Raw genomic sequence first — 15,000 nt, 5'->3', positions numbered from 1 at the left:
ACTGAGACGCAAATACCTCAGCTGCCTAGTAGCCCTCCTTGTCAGTTTGTCATCATCGATTATTCCTTTTAATTTCTTTCCCTCCTTCTCTCACTGTCAATCTCTATCTCGCTCTCGTCTGTCTGTCTGTCTGTCTGTCTGTCTGTCTGTCTGTCTGTCTGTCTGTCTGTCTGTCTGTCTGTCTGTCTGTCTGTCTGTCTGTCTGTCTGTCTGTCTGTCTGTCTGTCTGTCTGTCTTTCTCTCTATCTCTGTCTGTCTGTGTCTCTCTCTCCTTCTCTCTCTCTCTCGCTCTCTCTTTCTCTCTCTCTCACTCTCTCTCAGGTCCCTGAGACATGGATCCACCAGTCAGAGGATCAGCAGAGGGAAGTCTCTGGAGACCCTTACCCAGGATGTAAGTACCTTAAGTAGAATACTTCAAGGATGTGAATAGAAGGCAAATACATTTTAAAATGCACAACCCCAGTGCAATAGCTCCGCAACTAACAACTTATTTTTGTATTATTCATACTGAAAATGATGATCACACCCTGGCCCCTCTAGTGTCATGTAGTAGAGTCTAGCACTTCCTGAATAATGGAATATTTAAACAAGGTCAGGGCAAGAGGCAGCCATGACCGCCTGTTAGTGAAGCCCATGTGGAAGCGACTAAGGTGTAGTTCTTCTAACGGCCTATAGTTGGCTCGTGGTGGATGCTTGCAAAAAGGACGGTCACCATTCGAAGCCAATGGGGAAATTGTGATTTCATTAATATAATATTAGGTAATATAAAAGCGAGTAAAATAGATACATTGTCTTTGTTTCTTTAGGATCTCAGTGGCTAGTTTTATAGTATTTATTTCGATCTTGCCCACACAATACTGTGCAGCGGCCATTCCAGTCCCAACCTCATTGTGCCAAATATGGATTGTTTCCTCTTCCAGTTGCTCAAATAAGAAACGGTCATAACGATTTGTAGACCGATGGTTGTCCATATTTTGTACAGTCTTTGGTTCAGGGTCTGCCGTTAAATCCCACAAGTGATGCCCTGAATATATGTATGGAGATTCTTACTGTTGTCTCATTGCCTCTCCTTTGCATTTTTCCTCCTCAGCATTCCAGTACAGTGCGCTACCGTAATGCTCAGAGAGAGGATAGTGAGATCAAGATGATTCAAGAGAAGAAAGAACAGGCAGAAATGAAAAGGTGCACAAATTGCATGCACTCCAACACACACACACACACATATAGATACACACAATATCAATATTGTATATCAATACCAAATACATACAAAAAAAAACCAGAGCTGATCAAGGATTGCGATGAAGTTCACATCCATGATATACACATATTACATATTCTTCCATATCGCATGTGCTGCGGTTAATTTCCAATCGTATACCTTGTGTTTCGACAGGAAAGTCCAAGAGGAGGAGCTGAGGGAGAACCACCCGTACTTCGACAAGCCCCTGTTCATCGTGGGCCGAGAGCATCGCTTTAGGAACTTCTGCAGAGTGATCGTCCGCGCCCGCTTCAATGCGTAAGAATCACCATTCAGTCGCCGGGTGTCGTGACGTGTCAAAGAAACGGACGCTCAAACGAGTTTCTCCGCCGAGTCAGCTGCATTTGCAGTTTGGAACATGGGTTTGATTCATGTGGTTTCAATGTGTCTAGATCCAAGACGGACCCCATGACGGTGAAGAACACCAAATACCACCAACTGTAGTAAGTCTGATGCGCGTCAACCCATTGAGTCTCCATTGATCTTTCTGTCGGGCCTCATTGGTTTCCTTTGAATCCTTCGTCTTACGGCTCGTCTGATGGGAGTTTCATAAACAGTTGTGCGGAAGAAAAAATTGATTTGGTGCCGTGATTAAACCCAATAAAGGTTCCGCAGTGCGCGGAATGGGATTATAAAAAAATGAAAAGGTCTGGGGCGCTGCTTTGAATCTGTTGCTGCTGGCACTGGGAGAATTTACAGACATCCTGCTGTTGGCAAGATTGGGCAATAACACGCACAGGGGTGCACACACACAACACACACACACACACACACACACACACACACACACACACACACACACACACACACACACACACACACACACACACACACACACACACACACACACATACGCACACAAACAACATTCCTGTTAAACTAAGGGATCCATCTTTCTTCCTTCGTCCCTCTCTTTCAGTCTATCGTTCTATCATCCTTCCTTTCTTCTTTTCTGTGGCTGCCGCTGTGCCTCTCTTCCTTCCTGTCTGTCTGTCTGCCTGTGTGTCGCCATGTGGCGGTCTTTCTAGTGCTCAGAGAATCTATCTTCATTGCTATTCTTACCCTTCCCTGCTGTCATTTTAAAATTCAGTGCTCAGGGCATGTACGAGTTAGCATTCCTGTGTCTACTGTCTTTTCAGCTTCACTAATTAATCAGCACAGGCACACTGCTCTCTAACTGTGTTTGTGTGTTTGGGTTTGTGTGTTTGGGTTGTGTGTGTGTGTGTGTGTGTGTGTGTGTGTGTGTGTGTGTGTGTGTGTGTGTGTGTGTGTGTGTGTATGTGTGTGTGTGTGTGTGTGTGTGTGTGTGTGTGTGTGAGTGTATGCATGCATATGCCTGCCTGCGCATGAGTGTGTCTGTGTGTGTGTGTGTTTGTATGTATGGATTTGTGTATGTGTGTGTGTGTGTGTGTGTGTGTGTGTGTGTGTGTGTGTGTGTGTGTGTGTGTGTGTGTGTGTGTGTGTGTGTGTGTGTGTGTGGGTGTGTGTGTGTGTGTGTGTGTGCTTGTATGTATGGATTTGTGTGTGTGTGTGTGTGTGTGTGTGTGTGTGTGTGTGTGTGTGTGTGTGTGTGTGTGTGTGTGTGTGTGTGTGTGTGTGTGTGTGTGTGTGTGTGTGTGCACACTCTAGCGACCTCCTGGGTCTGGTCACCTACCTGGACTGGGTGATGATCGTGGTGACCATCTGCTCCTGCATCTCCATGATGTTTGAGTCCCCCTTCACCAGGGTCATGCAAGCCCCGACCTTACAGGTGCTCACACACAGCATAGACTCACTGGATTGAGGGCCATATGAACATTACATGTAGATATAGTATGTCATCCAAATGCATGTGTATGTTTATGTGTATATATATCTAATGACACATTTGTAAACAAATTTAATTCAAGACACAGGTTTAACATTTTGACCCACACATTCAGAGTTTGTTTCACAAGTTCTCAAATCCAGTCTACACCAGGGATGGAAATTCCCCCTTGTCATATGTTTTTGGGCCATTTTCTTTACATGAAAACCAATATCAAATGACTCCCAAAATAGATATAACATTTTTGATCAAATAGATATGGATCCATTTTAACCCCCCCCCACCATCCCAACTTCAAGGGTAATTCTATATTTTATAAGGGGTGAATTGCCTCGACGCCCTATTAATCTCTCACCCGCACTCTCAAGTTTTGCACCATAGTGACCTCCATAATTAAGGCTCATGCATGATCATTTAAACATTGTATGAATGCATTAAGGGCTGCAGGGACTGCGTACCAATGAATGTATCAAGAAACCGATGCATGTAACATGGGAGTATATTTGAATAGATGAATGTTTCAGATCGGGGAGTACGTGTTTGTGATCTTCATGAGCCTGGAGCTGAACCTCAAGATCATGGCGGATGGCCTGTTCTTCACGCCCACGGCGGTCATCAGAGACTTTGGGGGAGTGATGGATATCTTCATATACCTGGTAAATGAGTCAAGATGTTCTCAGTGTGCCATCACATTATCTCACCTCCAGCAGTCCTACCATGCTATAGCAGAACCTCTGGGGGGAGACGGCCCAGTGCCTAAGCCGGATACTAACGACTGAAAGTGGCTGGGTTATTACGGGCGTTGGTTCCTGTTTCGCTATGGAGATGTTCTGCCGAACTCACTGCCGTGACTGGATGAAGCTTTCTGAAGTTGTTTATCACTGTGTTTCGACAGGTCTAAGTTTACCTGCTGTTGATTTAAAACCATGCAGATCCAGGGCTCCAGTTATTGGTAATCATTGGTCGAAAAAAATGCGAAGCGAAAAGAAAGCGACAAGCATGTTCACCCTGATTTGAGCGAGTCTGCTTTCAGATTTTAGATTCTTCATCTAAAGTCTGATTTGTGTGACCAGCCCTCAGCGTTCCAGCTAGCGTTCAGCTCATGAGTACAGAGCAGTAGGAGATTAAGGCAGTTTATTGATAAATGAGGATGTGGTAAACAGGGCGGGGGGGGGGGGGGGGTGAAGGAAACGGTGAAGTTTGGATGGGAACTCTCGGAGGAAATCTTACGGTCTGGAGCTCGATATATAATGAATAATTCGATTGAATGAATCCCACTACTGGACCTGGAGAATTATAGCTGGGTGGAGTTGGGGAGATGGGGGTGATGGAGCGTGCAAGTGAAGAATGCTACAAGAGACCGGGAGAAAAGGGGGGGTTTAAATACAGGTGGATATTGGGAGGTGGTGTGGCTATCGCCTGAACTTGCGTCTATAGAACTCTATTTTGTGTATGTCTTGCTTGAGTCCAGGCATTTACTTTGTTTGGATTTATGATTGCGTACATCACTGTCTAGTGAGCTTGCTGTTCAATTTGTGAATATTATCTGATTCCGTTTATCAGTTTAATTTTATTTAATGTGTACGGGCCTCTTTTTATTTCTATTAGTTGATCATTTATTTTTATTTCTTACGCATGCAATTTGCATATAGATAGGGAAATTTGCTTTGCTGCAGGGCAGACTAGGCATTTTTAGAAATGGCACATTAAACAACATGGCATTTGGTCTTGCTATGCTACAAGAGTGCCTCTTGATTGAATATAAGCTTAATTAAATCGCACAAAAAAACTGAGATTATCTGATTCCAACTCTGGATCTGGATCTTGGAATGCTGTCGCCTAAATGCACACAGAGAATAAAAATACAATTACCTTCACGTCTCTGCATCTGCAACCATGCAAATGGATGATCACGCGTACCAACAGTTTATTAAAACCAATTCCCTTCAACGTGTTGCCCCGTCTGTGTTTAACATGCGGAGTACTTATCGCTCTCGGCCGTCTTCTCCTCCGCACACCCCGCCCTCTCTGTTGCGTGGTGGACGTTTAGGTGAGCCTGATCTTCCTGTGCTGGCTGCCCCCCAACGTGCCCCCAGAGTCGGGGGCTCAGCTGCTGATGATGCTGCGTGCCCTGCGGCCCCTGCGCATCTTCAAGCTGGTGCCTCAGATGAGGAAGGTGGTGCGGGAGGTGCTCAAGGGCTTCAAGGAGATTTTCCTGGTCAGTGGTGCAGGACAAATGCAGGCTGCACACATGCTGTTTGTGTGTGTGTGTATGTATGTGTCAGTCAGTCAGTCAGTCAGTCAGTCTTTAGGATATGTATCCCTTTTCACATGCAAACAAATCAATGTTAATGCCCCCATATTTTTAGAGGTCTGTAGTGCACAGACCTCTAGTGGTTTGTGCAGTGAACTACAATGCTGCAACTCTTTGTCAGTTAAATAGATCTTCAGAAAATGTAAAAAAAAACATTATCTCAGTGACGTCCATCTTATTGGCTGCGGGCTCATTCTTCCAAACCCCAGCCAATCTCCTCAGCTTCAGCCTCCTCTGAGCCGACGGTCTGGGGATCTGCACTGTGTGGGAATGGGTTGTCTGCCTTCAGCTGTTTGATTGATCATCTCTCTCTCTCTCTCTCTCTCTCTCTCTCTCTCTCTCTCTCTCTCTCTCTCTCTCTCTCTCTCTCTCTCTCTCTCTCTCTCTCTCTCTCTCTCTCTCTCTCCCCCCTCTTACTGACAGGTTTCCATCCTCCTGCTCACACTAATGCTGGTGTTTGCCAGCTTTGGGGTTCAGCTCTTTGCTGGGAAGCTGGCGAAGTGCAACGACCCTCATATAATGAGAAGGGTATGGAGGGGTGCCGTGAATGATGATGTTTTCACCTTGGGATAATTTGATCCCATTATTGGGTCTGCTTAATTAACTCCCCCTTGATTAGGGGATCCAATAATGGCAATCAAATCCATAGATGACCCTTCCCCCAATAATTATCCATGAACATCCTTCTTCTTGCTGCTGATCACGTGCTACTGATGAATCCATTGCAGGTGGACTGCCACGGTATCTTCAGAATAAACGTCAGCGTCTCCAAGAACCTCAACTTGAGGCTGAAGGCCGGAGAGAAGAAGCCAGGGTTCTGGGTGCCAAGAGTCTGGTACGGCGATTGCCTTTTTATATTTCCTTTCTCCAGCTTTGCTTTGATTGATGTGCTTAACGATGCGGTGATGACTCATGTGTTGTTATCCCCTGCACTCCGATTCATAGGGCCAACCCTCGTAATTTTAACTTTGACAACGTGGGCAACGCCATGCTGGCTCTGTTTGAGGTGCTGTCACTCAAGGGCTGGGTGGAGGTCCGGGATGTCATCATTCACCGGGTCGGACCGGTACGAAACCACCCAATGCATCCAAATCAATCGATCTCAAATATGGCACCCTTCCTCACTCATTAGTTGCGTGATGAACGGTGCCATGGTTGAAATAAAGCAAAGAACTCGCCGAAATAAGTTATTTTGTGTTATTTTAATCAGGGAGTGTTCTCATTTCTTCGTACTTTCCACATCAGATCCATGGCATCTACATCCACGTCTTTGTGTTCCTGGGCTGTATGATTGGACTCACTCTGTTTGTGGGTGTGGTCATTGCAAACTTCAATGAAAACAAGGTGAGTCAAATAGTCACTGGTAGTCACTAGCCAACCTCCACTAAAGATGCATTCATAAACAGTGGAACTCTTATGTACATGGTTGTATCATTTAAAATGTTGGCAAATAAAATACACTCAATAAATGTCTGTCAGTCAAATGTTATTAAAAAAGTAACAGTTGAAGCTATAATCAAAATATAAGATTCATGCTGATGTTCACTTTTGAATCAAATTTGTGGCAAACTCAACATCGCAATTATACATGCGATGTAATACCTAGTATTAATATCAAAACAGCGTTGGATGCATTCTTGTTTTTCATTAGTTCACTTATTTTATTTCAAAATGAAATATCAGAAACAAATCAATTTCACGGTTTCTTTCGAAATAATGGAATCAGAGGGGTTGAAATGGAAAATACTGTGGATTCAATGACTCACAAGAATATCATGTTTACCTCCCTGATTTGCTGCTCCAGAAAACCCTTCATGGGGTTGAACAAAGTGCGTGTCCGTATACATTATGCTATTGTTTTGAATAGAGGAGCTCACAGCACCACACAGATAGTGATCTGCGTTGACTGATGGTGCCTGACTGACTTTTCAACTCTGCTCACTCTGCTTTCACTGACTAACAAGACCTGAAGACACGAATAACAAAATAAATAGAACTGCGAAATCAAGGCATTCAAAAACAGATCAAGTACAACAAAAACATTTTTTTGTTTTTTACTCTGATGCCCCAAATACTACTTTTAATATGACGTGACAAAAACTTTGAAACATACGATAATAAACCCTGCCACTAACAACACCAAGGGTCTATAAGTGATTTGTGAGGTTCATGATTCCCTTGGAGCACATTTGAAGAAGATGTGAAATGGCTTTCAGAGTGCATCTTAGCACTTCTGTAATATGATCAAACCCTTTGGGATTTGATTGGATTGTGCTACATTTACAAGCTTGCCTTTGAAGTGCTTGCCAGCTGTGTCCGTCGTGGGCTTTAGGAGGGGAAAGACGAACGTCTTATTGGCTGAAAAGGCAAGCGGGCCCGCATTGCAGTATATGAAGTAACATAAAAGAAAAAGTGCATACATTGTTTCTGAAGCCAACTACAAAATTCGATCAAGTGTTATTAACAGCCAATGGGAACACTGTACATCCGCCTGTCATGTCTGAGTAGGACTGTCCCTTTTAAGACAAACGTTATATTGAATGTACGTGTATCAATATGGAGGGAACATGTTTAATATAACACATGCAGTTGGAGAATTCCAGTAAAGCAACATTAATGAGTTGAAATGTGTGTCGGTGTCTTTGAATGTCAGTAAGGTTAAAGACATATCAAACTCAAAAGACATCCCTGTCAATCAGTACTTGGTCCAAGCAAACGCCAGTGTGCAAGCAACTGCTCCTGGGTTGATTGTAGAACAAACAAATATATTATGCTCGATGACTTCTCAAGATGATTCCAGAGGAACAGTTTAGCGAGTAGAACATGCTGATATTTATTTAAAAATAAATGGCAAAAAGCGTTAGATCTTCTGCATGAACCACATCATACACTGACCAAGCTGTGTTGCTTCTCAGTGCTCCGTCCTAAATGCTGCGGGTTCCCGGGGATCGTCCAGGTGTTGACCTGTCTGTCTCCGACCCACAGGGAACTGCTCTGCTAACGGTGGACCAGAGGAGGTGGGAAGACCTGAAGAGTCGACTGAAGATAGCCCAGCCCCTCCATCTGCCCCCCCGCCCAGGTACGCCAACGCACATCCATGCACACGCGTACACATGCAAACACACACGTGTACAAGATTCGCCCAGGTAAACCACCTATACACATGCACGTAGACAATGCACACAAAGCACCGAGCACCTGTACACCTGATAAGCCCAGGTACTAAAAACACACACGCATGCATGTAGATATGCATACAAAACTACACACAATACACATTCCTACAGTCCATAAGGCAAAGTATTGGGGTTTTAGGGGGAAGCTGGACCCAAGTAGGTCAAGTAAGCAGATCTTGTACACATGCAGTCCCTATTCTACAGAGGAGACAGCAGCCTCCTAAATGCTCAGCTCTCAGTCGCCATCGGCCCTTAAATCGACACCAACACACCCTACATGTTCCCTGTCGATCGCAACCAAGCCTCCGGGGGCGTTTCAACACAACTTTTCTTCATCCATCCGACATCCCAACAGCAGCAAGTGATGCAGAGGAGGAAGGCAGTGGGAGGGTGGGGGGGAGGGTCCTTTGAGACATCGTTCAGGGGGGGGTGGGGGCTCCGGCGCAGAGCCCTGTGAGTACAGTTCAGATGTGGAACTGAACAGAAAATCGATGGTGTCGGCTACGCTCTGCTGACACCAGCAACAATCCGCCCCCGCTTTGATCTTCAGCCAAACGGCCGCTGTCTGGATCGCTGTCTCAATCACTCCACCCCTCACTCATTCACGGAGTTACTGACCTGTGTGAGTCACGCGATGAATCACTCGCTCGCGCACTCGCTCTCTCATTCGTTCACTCACTAACATACTTGGATACTTACTCAATGACTCACTCCCGCAGTAACTGACTTGTGACTTACTCAATGACTCACTATCTAACTGATTTGGTTACTTACTCACTCGCTCATTCAGTAACTGACTCGGTCTCAGAAACGTATGCACTTTCTCAATCACTCTCTGACTTACTCATTCAATCACTCACTGAATCACTCATTCACTCGTACTTATTTCCTCACTCACCGACACGCCCATTAACTCAGTTACTGACATGGTCACTTACTGAGTGTTTAGTTAATGCGTTAGCAGGAGTTTCTCTTTTTTCAAAGCTTAGCCGCTGTTGGAGAGTGAGCTGTTGGAGAGTCCATAGTCATCAGACCAGATCTGTAGATCTCCTTCACCGGCAATTTTTCAGAACAAATCTGGGGCAGTTTTCTATTAGGGACAGAGGTCCAGTCGTTTGGAACAGTTTTCCAGCTACTCTACGTAAACACTCATCTTTAGCTACTTTCAAAAAATATCTTAAAATGTACCTAATTTTAAAAGCCTATGATAATATGATAAACTGAATGTATGCTGTATTGTCTTTTTGCTTGTTAGTTATATCTTTACTTTCCTTTTTTACTTTTACTCAAATGTATTCTCATTTTAGTAAAATGACTTTGTAGTTGTTTTATCTCTATAATTTTACTTTTGTTTGTCTTTTCTTTTCTTTTACTTTATTTTCTTTACCTTATTGTATTTTAATGTCAGGTGGACATCCTTAATAAGCCCTTCGGGGTTTCTTTTGTCCCACCCGTGCATCTATGTATGTCAAATCTTCTTGCCTTTTTTAATCTTGTTTATTTGCACAAATAAAAACTAAACTAAACTAAACTGAGCTACTATTGATGTGTATCAAGTATGATATAAGATGATGGTAAAGATCATATAAAGATGTAGTGTCACTCTTTAGGGACATTGTCCAGAGACGTTTTGCCCTCCCACCGTCATTATTGATGCAGCCCATAAAGCTCAGCACAAGCAGAGGCATATAGCAGTTAATGAGGAGGAAGAATTTATAGAGTTTAACAACAAGGGCTGTCAAGTTGTCACTGAGGAGACAAGCTGTCCCTTAGCCTCCCGACAGTTACATTGATTAGATCTGCTATGTCCTTCGTATACTGTTGTTGTGTTGTGTACTGTTGTGGTTGTGTATTAGATTGTGGTCAGCCACTAAAGTTTGTTTTGGTGAGGGTTATTAAAATTCCCATTCTGTTTTTTTTTTAAACCTTTTTCTTTTGTGTCCATAGCATAGCATTAACAAAACTGGTTTGACACTCGAAAAAACGGTACTCCCTTAACTTTCCGATCAACCCTTCCACTCCCCATCAGAATAATATCCTCACCCCCTAATGTTGAGTTGAACCGCGATTGATAAAAAAACATAGAATTGTCATTGGATATGCCTGTGCATCTGTGGCTGCTGCTTCGTGTTCTGAACCTCGTCTTCCCTGACAGAGAACGGGGGCTTCCGGGCCAAGATGTATGACATCACTCAGCACCCCTTCTTCAAGCGGGGTATCGCTGTGCTGGTGTTGGCCCAGTCAGTGCTGCTCTCTGTGAAGGTACAATGGGAAGTACAATCATCATTAAAGCCTGTGTCTTAGGGAATACATTTGCACATATACATATTTGTGTGTGTGTGTGTGTGTGTGTTTCTTCCACAGTGGGATGTGGAGGATCCAGTAACAGTTCCCTTGGCAACCATGTCAGTCGTGTTCACTTTCATCTTTGTCCTTGAGGTGAGCCTAGTCTTTCCATTGTCTCAAAGTAAGAAGCTATGCACTCTTTCATTTATTTTTCAAAGCCCAAATCATGCAGAGGGCAAATTTCCGTTGCCCTCTGCATGATTCGACGCGAAAAAAATTATATAATCATATTGTTTAGCTTTGTAAAGTACTCTAGTCTACCAGTGTCTGTCCCGAAATGGCGTGCACTTTTTGCTATAAGATGTTAAAGGCCATTTGATTTGTGTTGTGGTGGTTGCCTAGGTGACTATGAAGCTGATAGCCATGACTCCAGCGGGCTACTGGCAGAGCCGTCGGAACCGCTACGACCTGCTGGTCACGTCTCTCGGGGTCATCTGGATAGTCCTGCACTTTGCCTTGCAGGTAGGATAATGCCAGGACACACTCAACATACATGAAAAAACAAACACACACACTTGTTCGCCTGCATACACACAAACATGCACGTACTCACTCACGCACGCACGCACGCACGCACTCACGCACGCACGCACGCACGCACGCACGCACGCACGCACGCACGCACGCACGCACGCACGCACGCACGCACGCACGCACGCACGCACGCACGCACGCACGCACGCACGCACGCACGCACGCACGCACGCACGCACGCACGCACGCACGCACGCACGCACGCACGCACGCACGCACGCACGCACGCACGCACGCACGCACGCACGCACGCACGCACGCACGCACGCACGCACGCACGCACGCACGCACGCACGCACGCACGCACGCACGCACGCACGCACGCACGCACGCACGCACGCACGCACGCACGCACGCACGCACGCACGCACGCACGCACGCACGCACGCACGCACGCACGCACGCACGCACGCACGCACGCACGCACGCACGCACGCACGCACGCACGCACGCACGCACGCACGCACGCACGCACGCACGCACGCACGCACGCACGCACGCACGCACGCACGCACGCACGCACGCACGCACGCACGCACGCACGCACGCACGCACGCACGCACGCACGCACGCACGCACGCACGCACGCACGCACGCACGCACGCACGCACGCACGCACGCACGCACGCACGCACGCACGCACGCACGCACGCACGCACGCACGCACGCACGCACGCACGCACGCACGCACGCACGCACGCACGCACGCACGCACGCACGCACGCACGCACGCACGCACGCACGCACGCACGCACGCACGCACGCACGCACGCACGCACGCACGCACGCACGCACGCACGCACGCACGCACGCACGCACGCACGCACGCACGCACGCACGCACGCACGCACGCACGCACGCACGCACGCACGCACGCACGCACGCACGCACGCACGCACGCACGCACGCACGCACGCACGCACAGACGCACGCACAGACGCACACAGACGCAAGAACAGTGCACACATACACCTATACTAAGTATTCTCTGTGACCTTTTTCCATTGTTGGATTGTCAGGGCTTCTGTGATTTCAGAGTGGCTCCAACTAGTGTATTTGTGCTTTTAAGAGACTTTTAAAATGTTGCTTTCCAATCATTCCTTATTTCTGTAGTGTATTAGCGTCAGTGTGGTGGATTTGGTGAAATACTTACACTGCAGTGTGGTAATGCTGAAATCTGAAATCTGCTGAAATCATGTCACGTCTCTGAACACGAAATGATCAAATGAATGTGTACGCCTCTGCCCACAGAACGCCTACACCTACATGATGGGCACATGTGTGATCGTCTTCAGATTCTTCACCATATGCGGTAAACATGTGAGTACAGCATCAGGAACAACGTATTTGCATTACATTTCATCATTACATTGAATCAACCCATTTTTCTCCTCCAAGGCCTGTGTGTAATTATACATCATTTTTTTCTTTTTCACAAAGGTGACGTTGAAAATGCTGCTGCTGACCGTCGTGGTCAGCATGTACAAGAGCTTCTTCATCATCGTGGGCATGTTCCTCCTCCTCCTCTGCTACGCCATTGCCGGCGTCGTCCTGTTCGGCACCGTGAAATACGGGGAGAACATCAACCGGTGAGACAGGCGAGAATCGGCACTCAACCCACCATGAGCGTCCGGCGAAAGCATTGGAATATACTCCTTTGTACTGCTGGGAACCAGTAATAGGGTTATGTTACTAGGCTGTAAAACGACAGTTCAGCGTTAAGCAGGTGAAATTTGTATCGGTTTGAGCCTTGAGCGCAGCCTCAAGGCAAACAAACCTGAGCTGTCCGCCGGTCCGAGGGGAGCATCTGCATTCGGCGGGGCTTCAACGCTCCCCTCCGGAAACACGTTGGAAACACTGTGATTAATATTCTAGCAATAGAGGGCAGGATGGTCTAGTGGTTAAGGTGTGTTACCCCAAATGAAAGGATTCAAGGTTTGAACCTAACTCTCTAATCGAAGTCTACCTGTAGAAGGCATCAAAACAAACCTTGTGTGTGTGTGTTTGCGTGCGTTTGTGTGTGTGTGCTTGTGTGCGCGCGTGTGTGTGTCTTATAGGCACGCCAACTTCTCCACGGCGGGCAAGGCCATCACGGTGCTGTTTCGGATCGTCACGGGCGAGGACTGGAATAAAATCATGCACGACTGCATGGTAACGTTTCTTTGAGTCATTCTTATTGACTTTAAGCAATGGGATCGAGTTAGCTTCCCTGAGCTATGTGTTGACTTAATGTGTGTTTTATGGATGATCTGTCCCCCCACCCCAGGTGCAGCCCCCGTTCTGCACCCCAGACATGCATCGATACTGGGAGACGGACTGCGGCAACTACGCTGGCGCTCTCATCTACTTCTGCTCCTTCTATGTCATCATAGCGTATATTATGCTCAACCTGCTTGTGGGTATGTCCGTGTGGGTGGTTGTGTGTGTGTGTATGTATGTGTGTGTGTGTCTGTCTAATAGCATCCGTGTTGTGCGTAAGTGACTGAAATATATTCAAATGGGTAATAATATCCTGTCTCATCAGGACAGGGCTATATTTCATTTCCCGCCGTAGGCCGACCCCAGCCACGGTAGCTCATAAAGCTCAATAAGCCTTGGAGTATCCCGCGGGGGCCAGTTAAACACCATTATTATGGCTAATCTGCAGCGCAACCATCAAACCCCTTCGCACAGAAATTATTACCTGCCGTGTTCCAGGACTTGGGGGGGGGGGGGGGGGGGGGGGGAGAGAGAGAGAGAGAGAGAGAGAGAGAGAGAGAGAGAGAGAGAGAGAGAGAGAGAGAGAGAGAGAGAGAGAGAGAGAGAGAGAGAGAGAGAGAGAGAGAGAGAGAGAGAGAGAGAGAGAGAGATGGAATGCAAAGAAGCATGTGTTTTTTTTTGGGGAACCCAGACACCATGTACCGTCTTTGTGTATTATCTACCGGGGATGTGCTTCCCCTTGTTTGATATACTCTCCATATCCTTATCTCCCTACGTCTGGGTAAGTGAGGACAGCGGGGCGGGCAGGGCACGGGTGCAGTGAGACGATAACTGCGTCAATACTACGTTTATTGGGCCAGCGGTTATTGAGCGTATCGCTTTCACTCACGCACCGGCCAGACAGCCGTTTAACACACGCCACTAAGTCACTCCGAGGCCTCGTGCAAACCATCCCGACATGACCAATGACTGCCAGGCCATTTACAGAAGCACACGCATCATGTTCAATACTAATGCACTGGGTTTTCAAGTGTTCAGCGGGGTTCAGTGCTTTAAGCGCTTTGGGGAAGCACTACTGTGAGCCACCGCTGCCCAGCCTGTGTCGTGTCCAACCCGACCTGTGGTCCCCCTGTGCTGCTGCAGCCATCATCGTGGAGAACTTCTCCCTGTTCTACTCCACCGAGGAGGACCAGCTGCTGAGCTACAACGACCTCCGACACTTCCAGATCATCTGGAACATGGTGGACGACAAGCGAGAGGTGGGGGTGCTGGTAGTGGTGCAGGCGGAGGAGGGGGTGGAGGAGGAGGAGGTGGAGGTTTGAGGAGGGGGTGGAGGAGGTGGAGGTTCAAGGAGGGGGTGGAG

General features: G+C 47.0%; 1 protein-coding gene across 3 annotated transcripts in view; it reads left to right on the top strand.

Moving 5' to 3' along the window:
- Positions 1-15,000, top strand: part of nalcn (sodium leak channel, non-selective) — a 72,188-nt gene that overhangs the window by 52,135 nt on the left and 5,053 nt on the right. For all 3 annotated transcript variants that reach the window (XM_060039943.1, XM_060039942.1, XM_060039944.1), the window contains 20 exons: positions 322-391; positions 1,091-1,182; positions 1,397-1,519; positions 1,654-1,704; positions 2,891-3,011; positions 3,593-3,724; positions 5,119-5,286; positions 5,806-5,910; positions 6,111-6,217; positions 6,328-6,448; positions 6,628-6,726; positions 8,368-8,461; positions 10,714-10,820; positions 10,923-10,997; positions 11,247-11,366; positions 12,690-12,758; positions 12,879-13,027; positions 13,496-13,589; positions 13,705-13,837; positions 14,781-14,896. In XM_060039943.1, coding sequence (XP_059895926.1) covers positions 322-391; positions 1,091-1,182; positions 1,397-1,519; positions 1,654-1,704; positions 2,891-3,011; positions 3,593-3,724; positions 5,119-5,286; positions 5,806-5,910; positions 6,111-6,217; positions 6,328-6,448; positions 6,628-6,726; positions 8,368-8,461; positions 10,714-10,820; positions 10,923-10,997; positions 11,247-11,366; positions 12,690-12,758; positions 12,879-13,027; positions 13,496-13,589; positions 13,705-13,837; positions 14,781-14,896 — 2,146 coding nt within the window. The remainder of the gene's footprint in view (positions 1-321; positions 392-1,090; positions 1,183-1,396; positions 1,520-1,653; positions 1,705-2,890; positions 3,012-3,592; positions 3,725-5,118; positions 5,287-5,805; positions 5,911-6,110; positions 6,218-6,327; positions 6,449-6,627; positions 6,727-8,367; positions 8,462-10,713; positions 10,821-10,922; positions 10,998-11,246; positions 11,367-12,689; positions 12,759-12,878; positions 13,028-13,495; positions 13,590-13,704; positions 13,838-14,780; positions 14,897-15,000) is intronic.

Source organism: Gadus macrocephalus, chromosome 20 (genome assembly GCF_031168955.1).
Source record: "Gadus macrocephalus chromosome 20, ASM3116895v1".
Classification (NCBI taxonomy): domain Eukaryota; kingdom Metazoa; phylum Chordata; class Actinopteri; order Gadiformes; family Gadidae; genus Gadus; species Gadus macrocephalus.
Note: the sequence above shows the minus strand (reverse complement) of the source record. Positions and strands in the feature narration are given on the sequence as shown.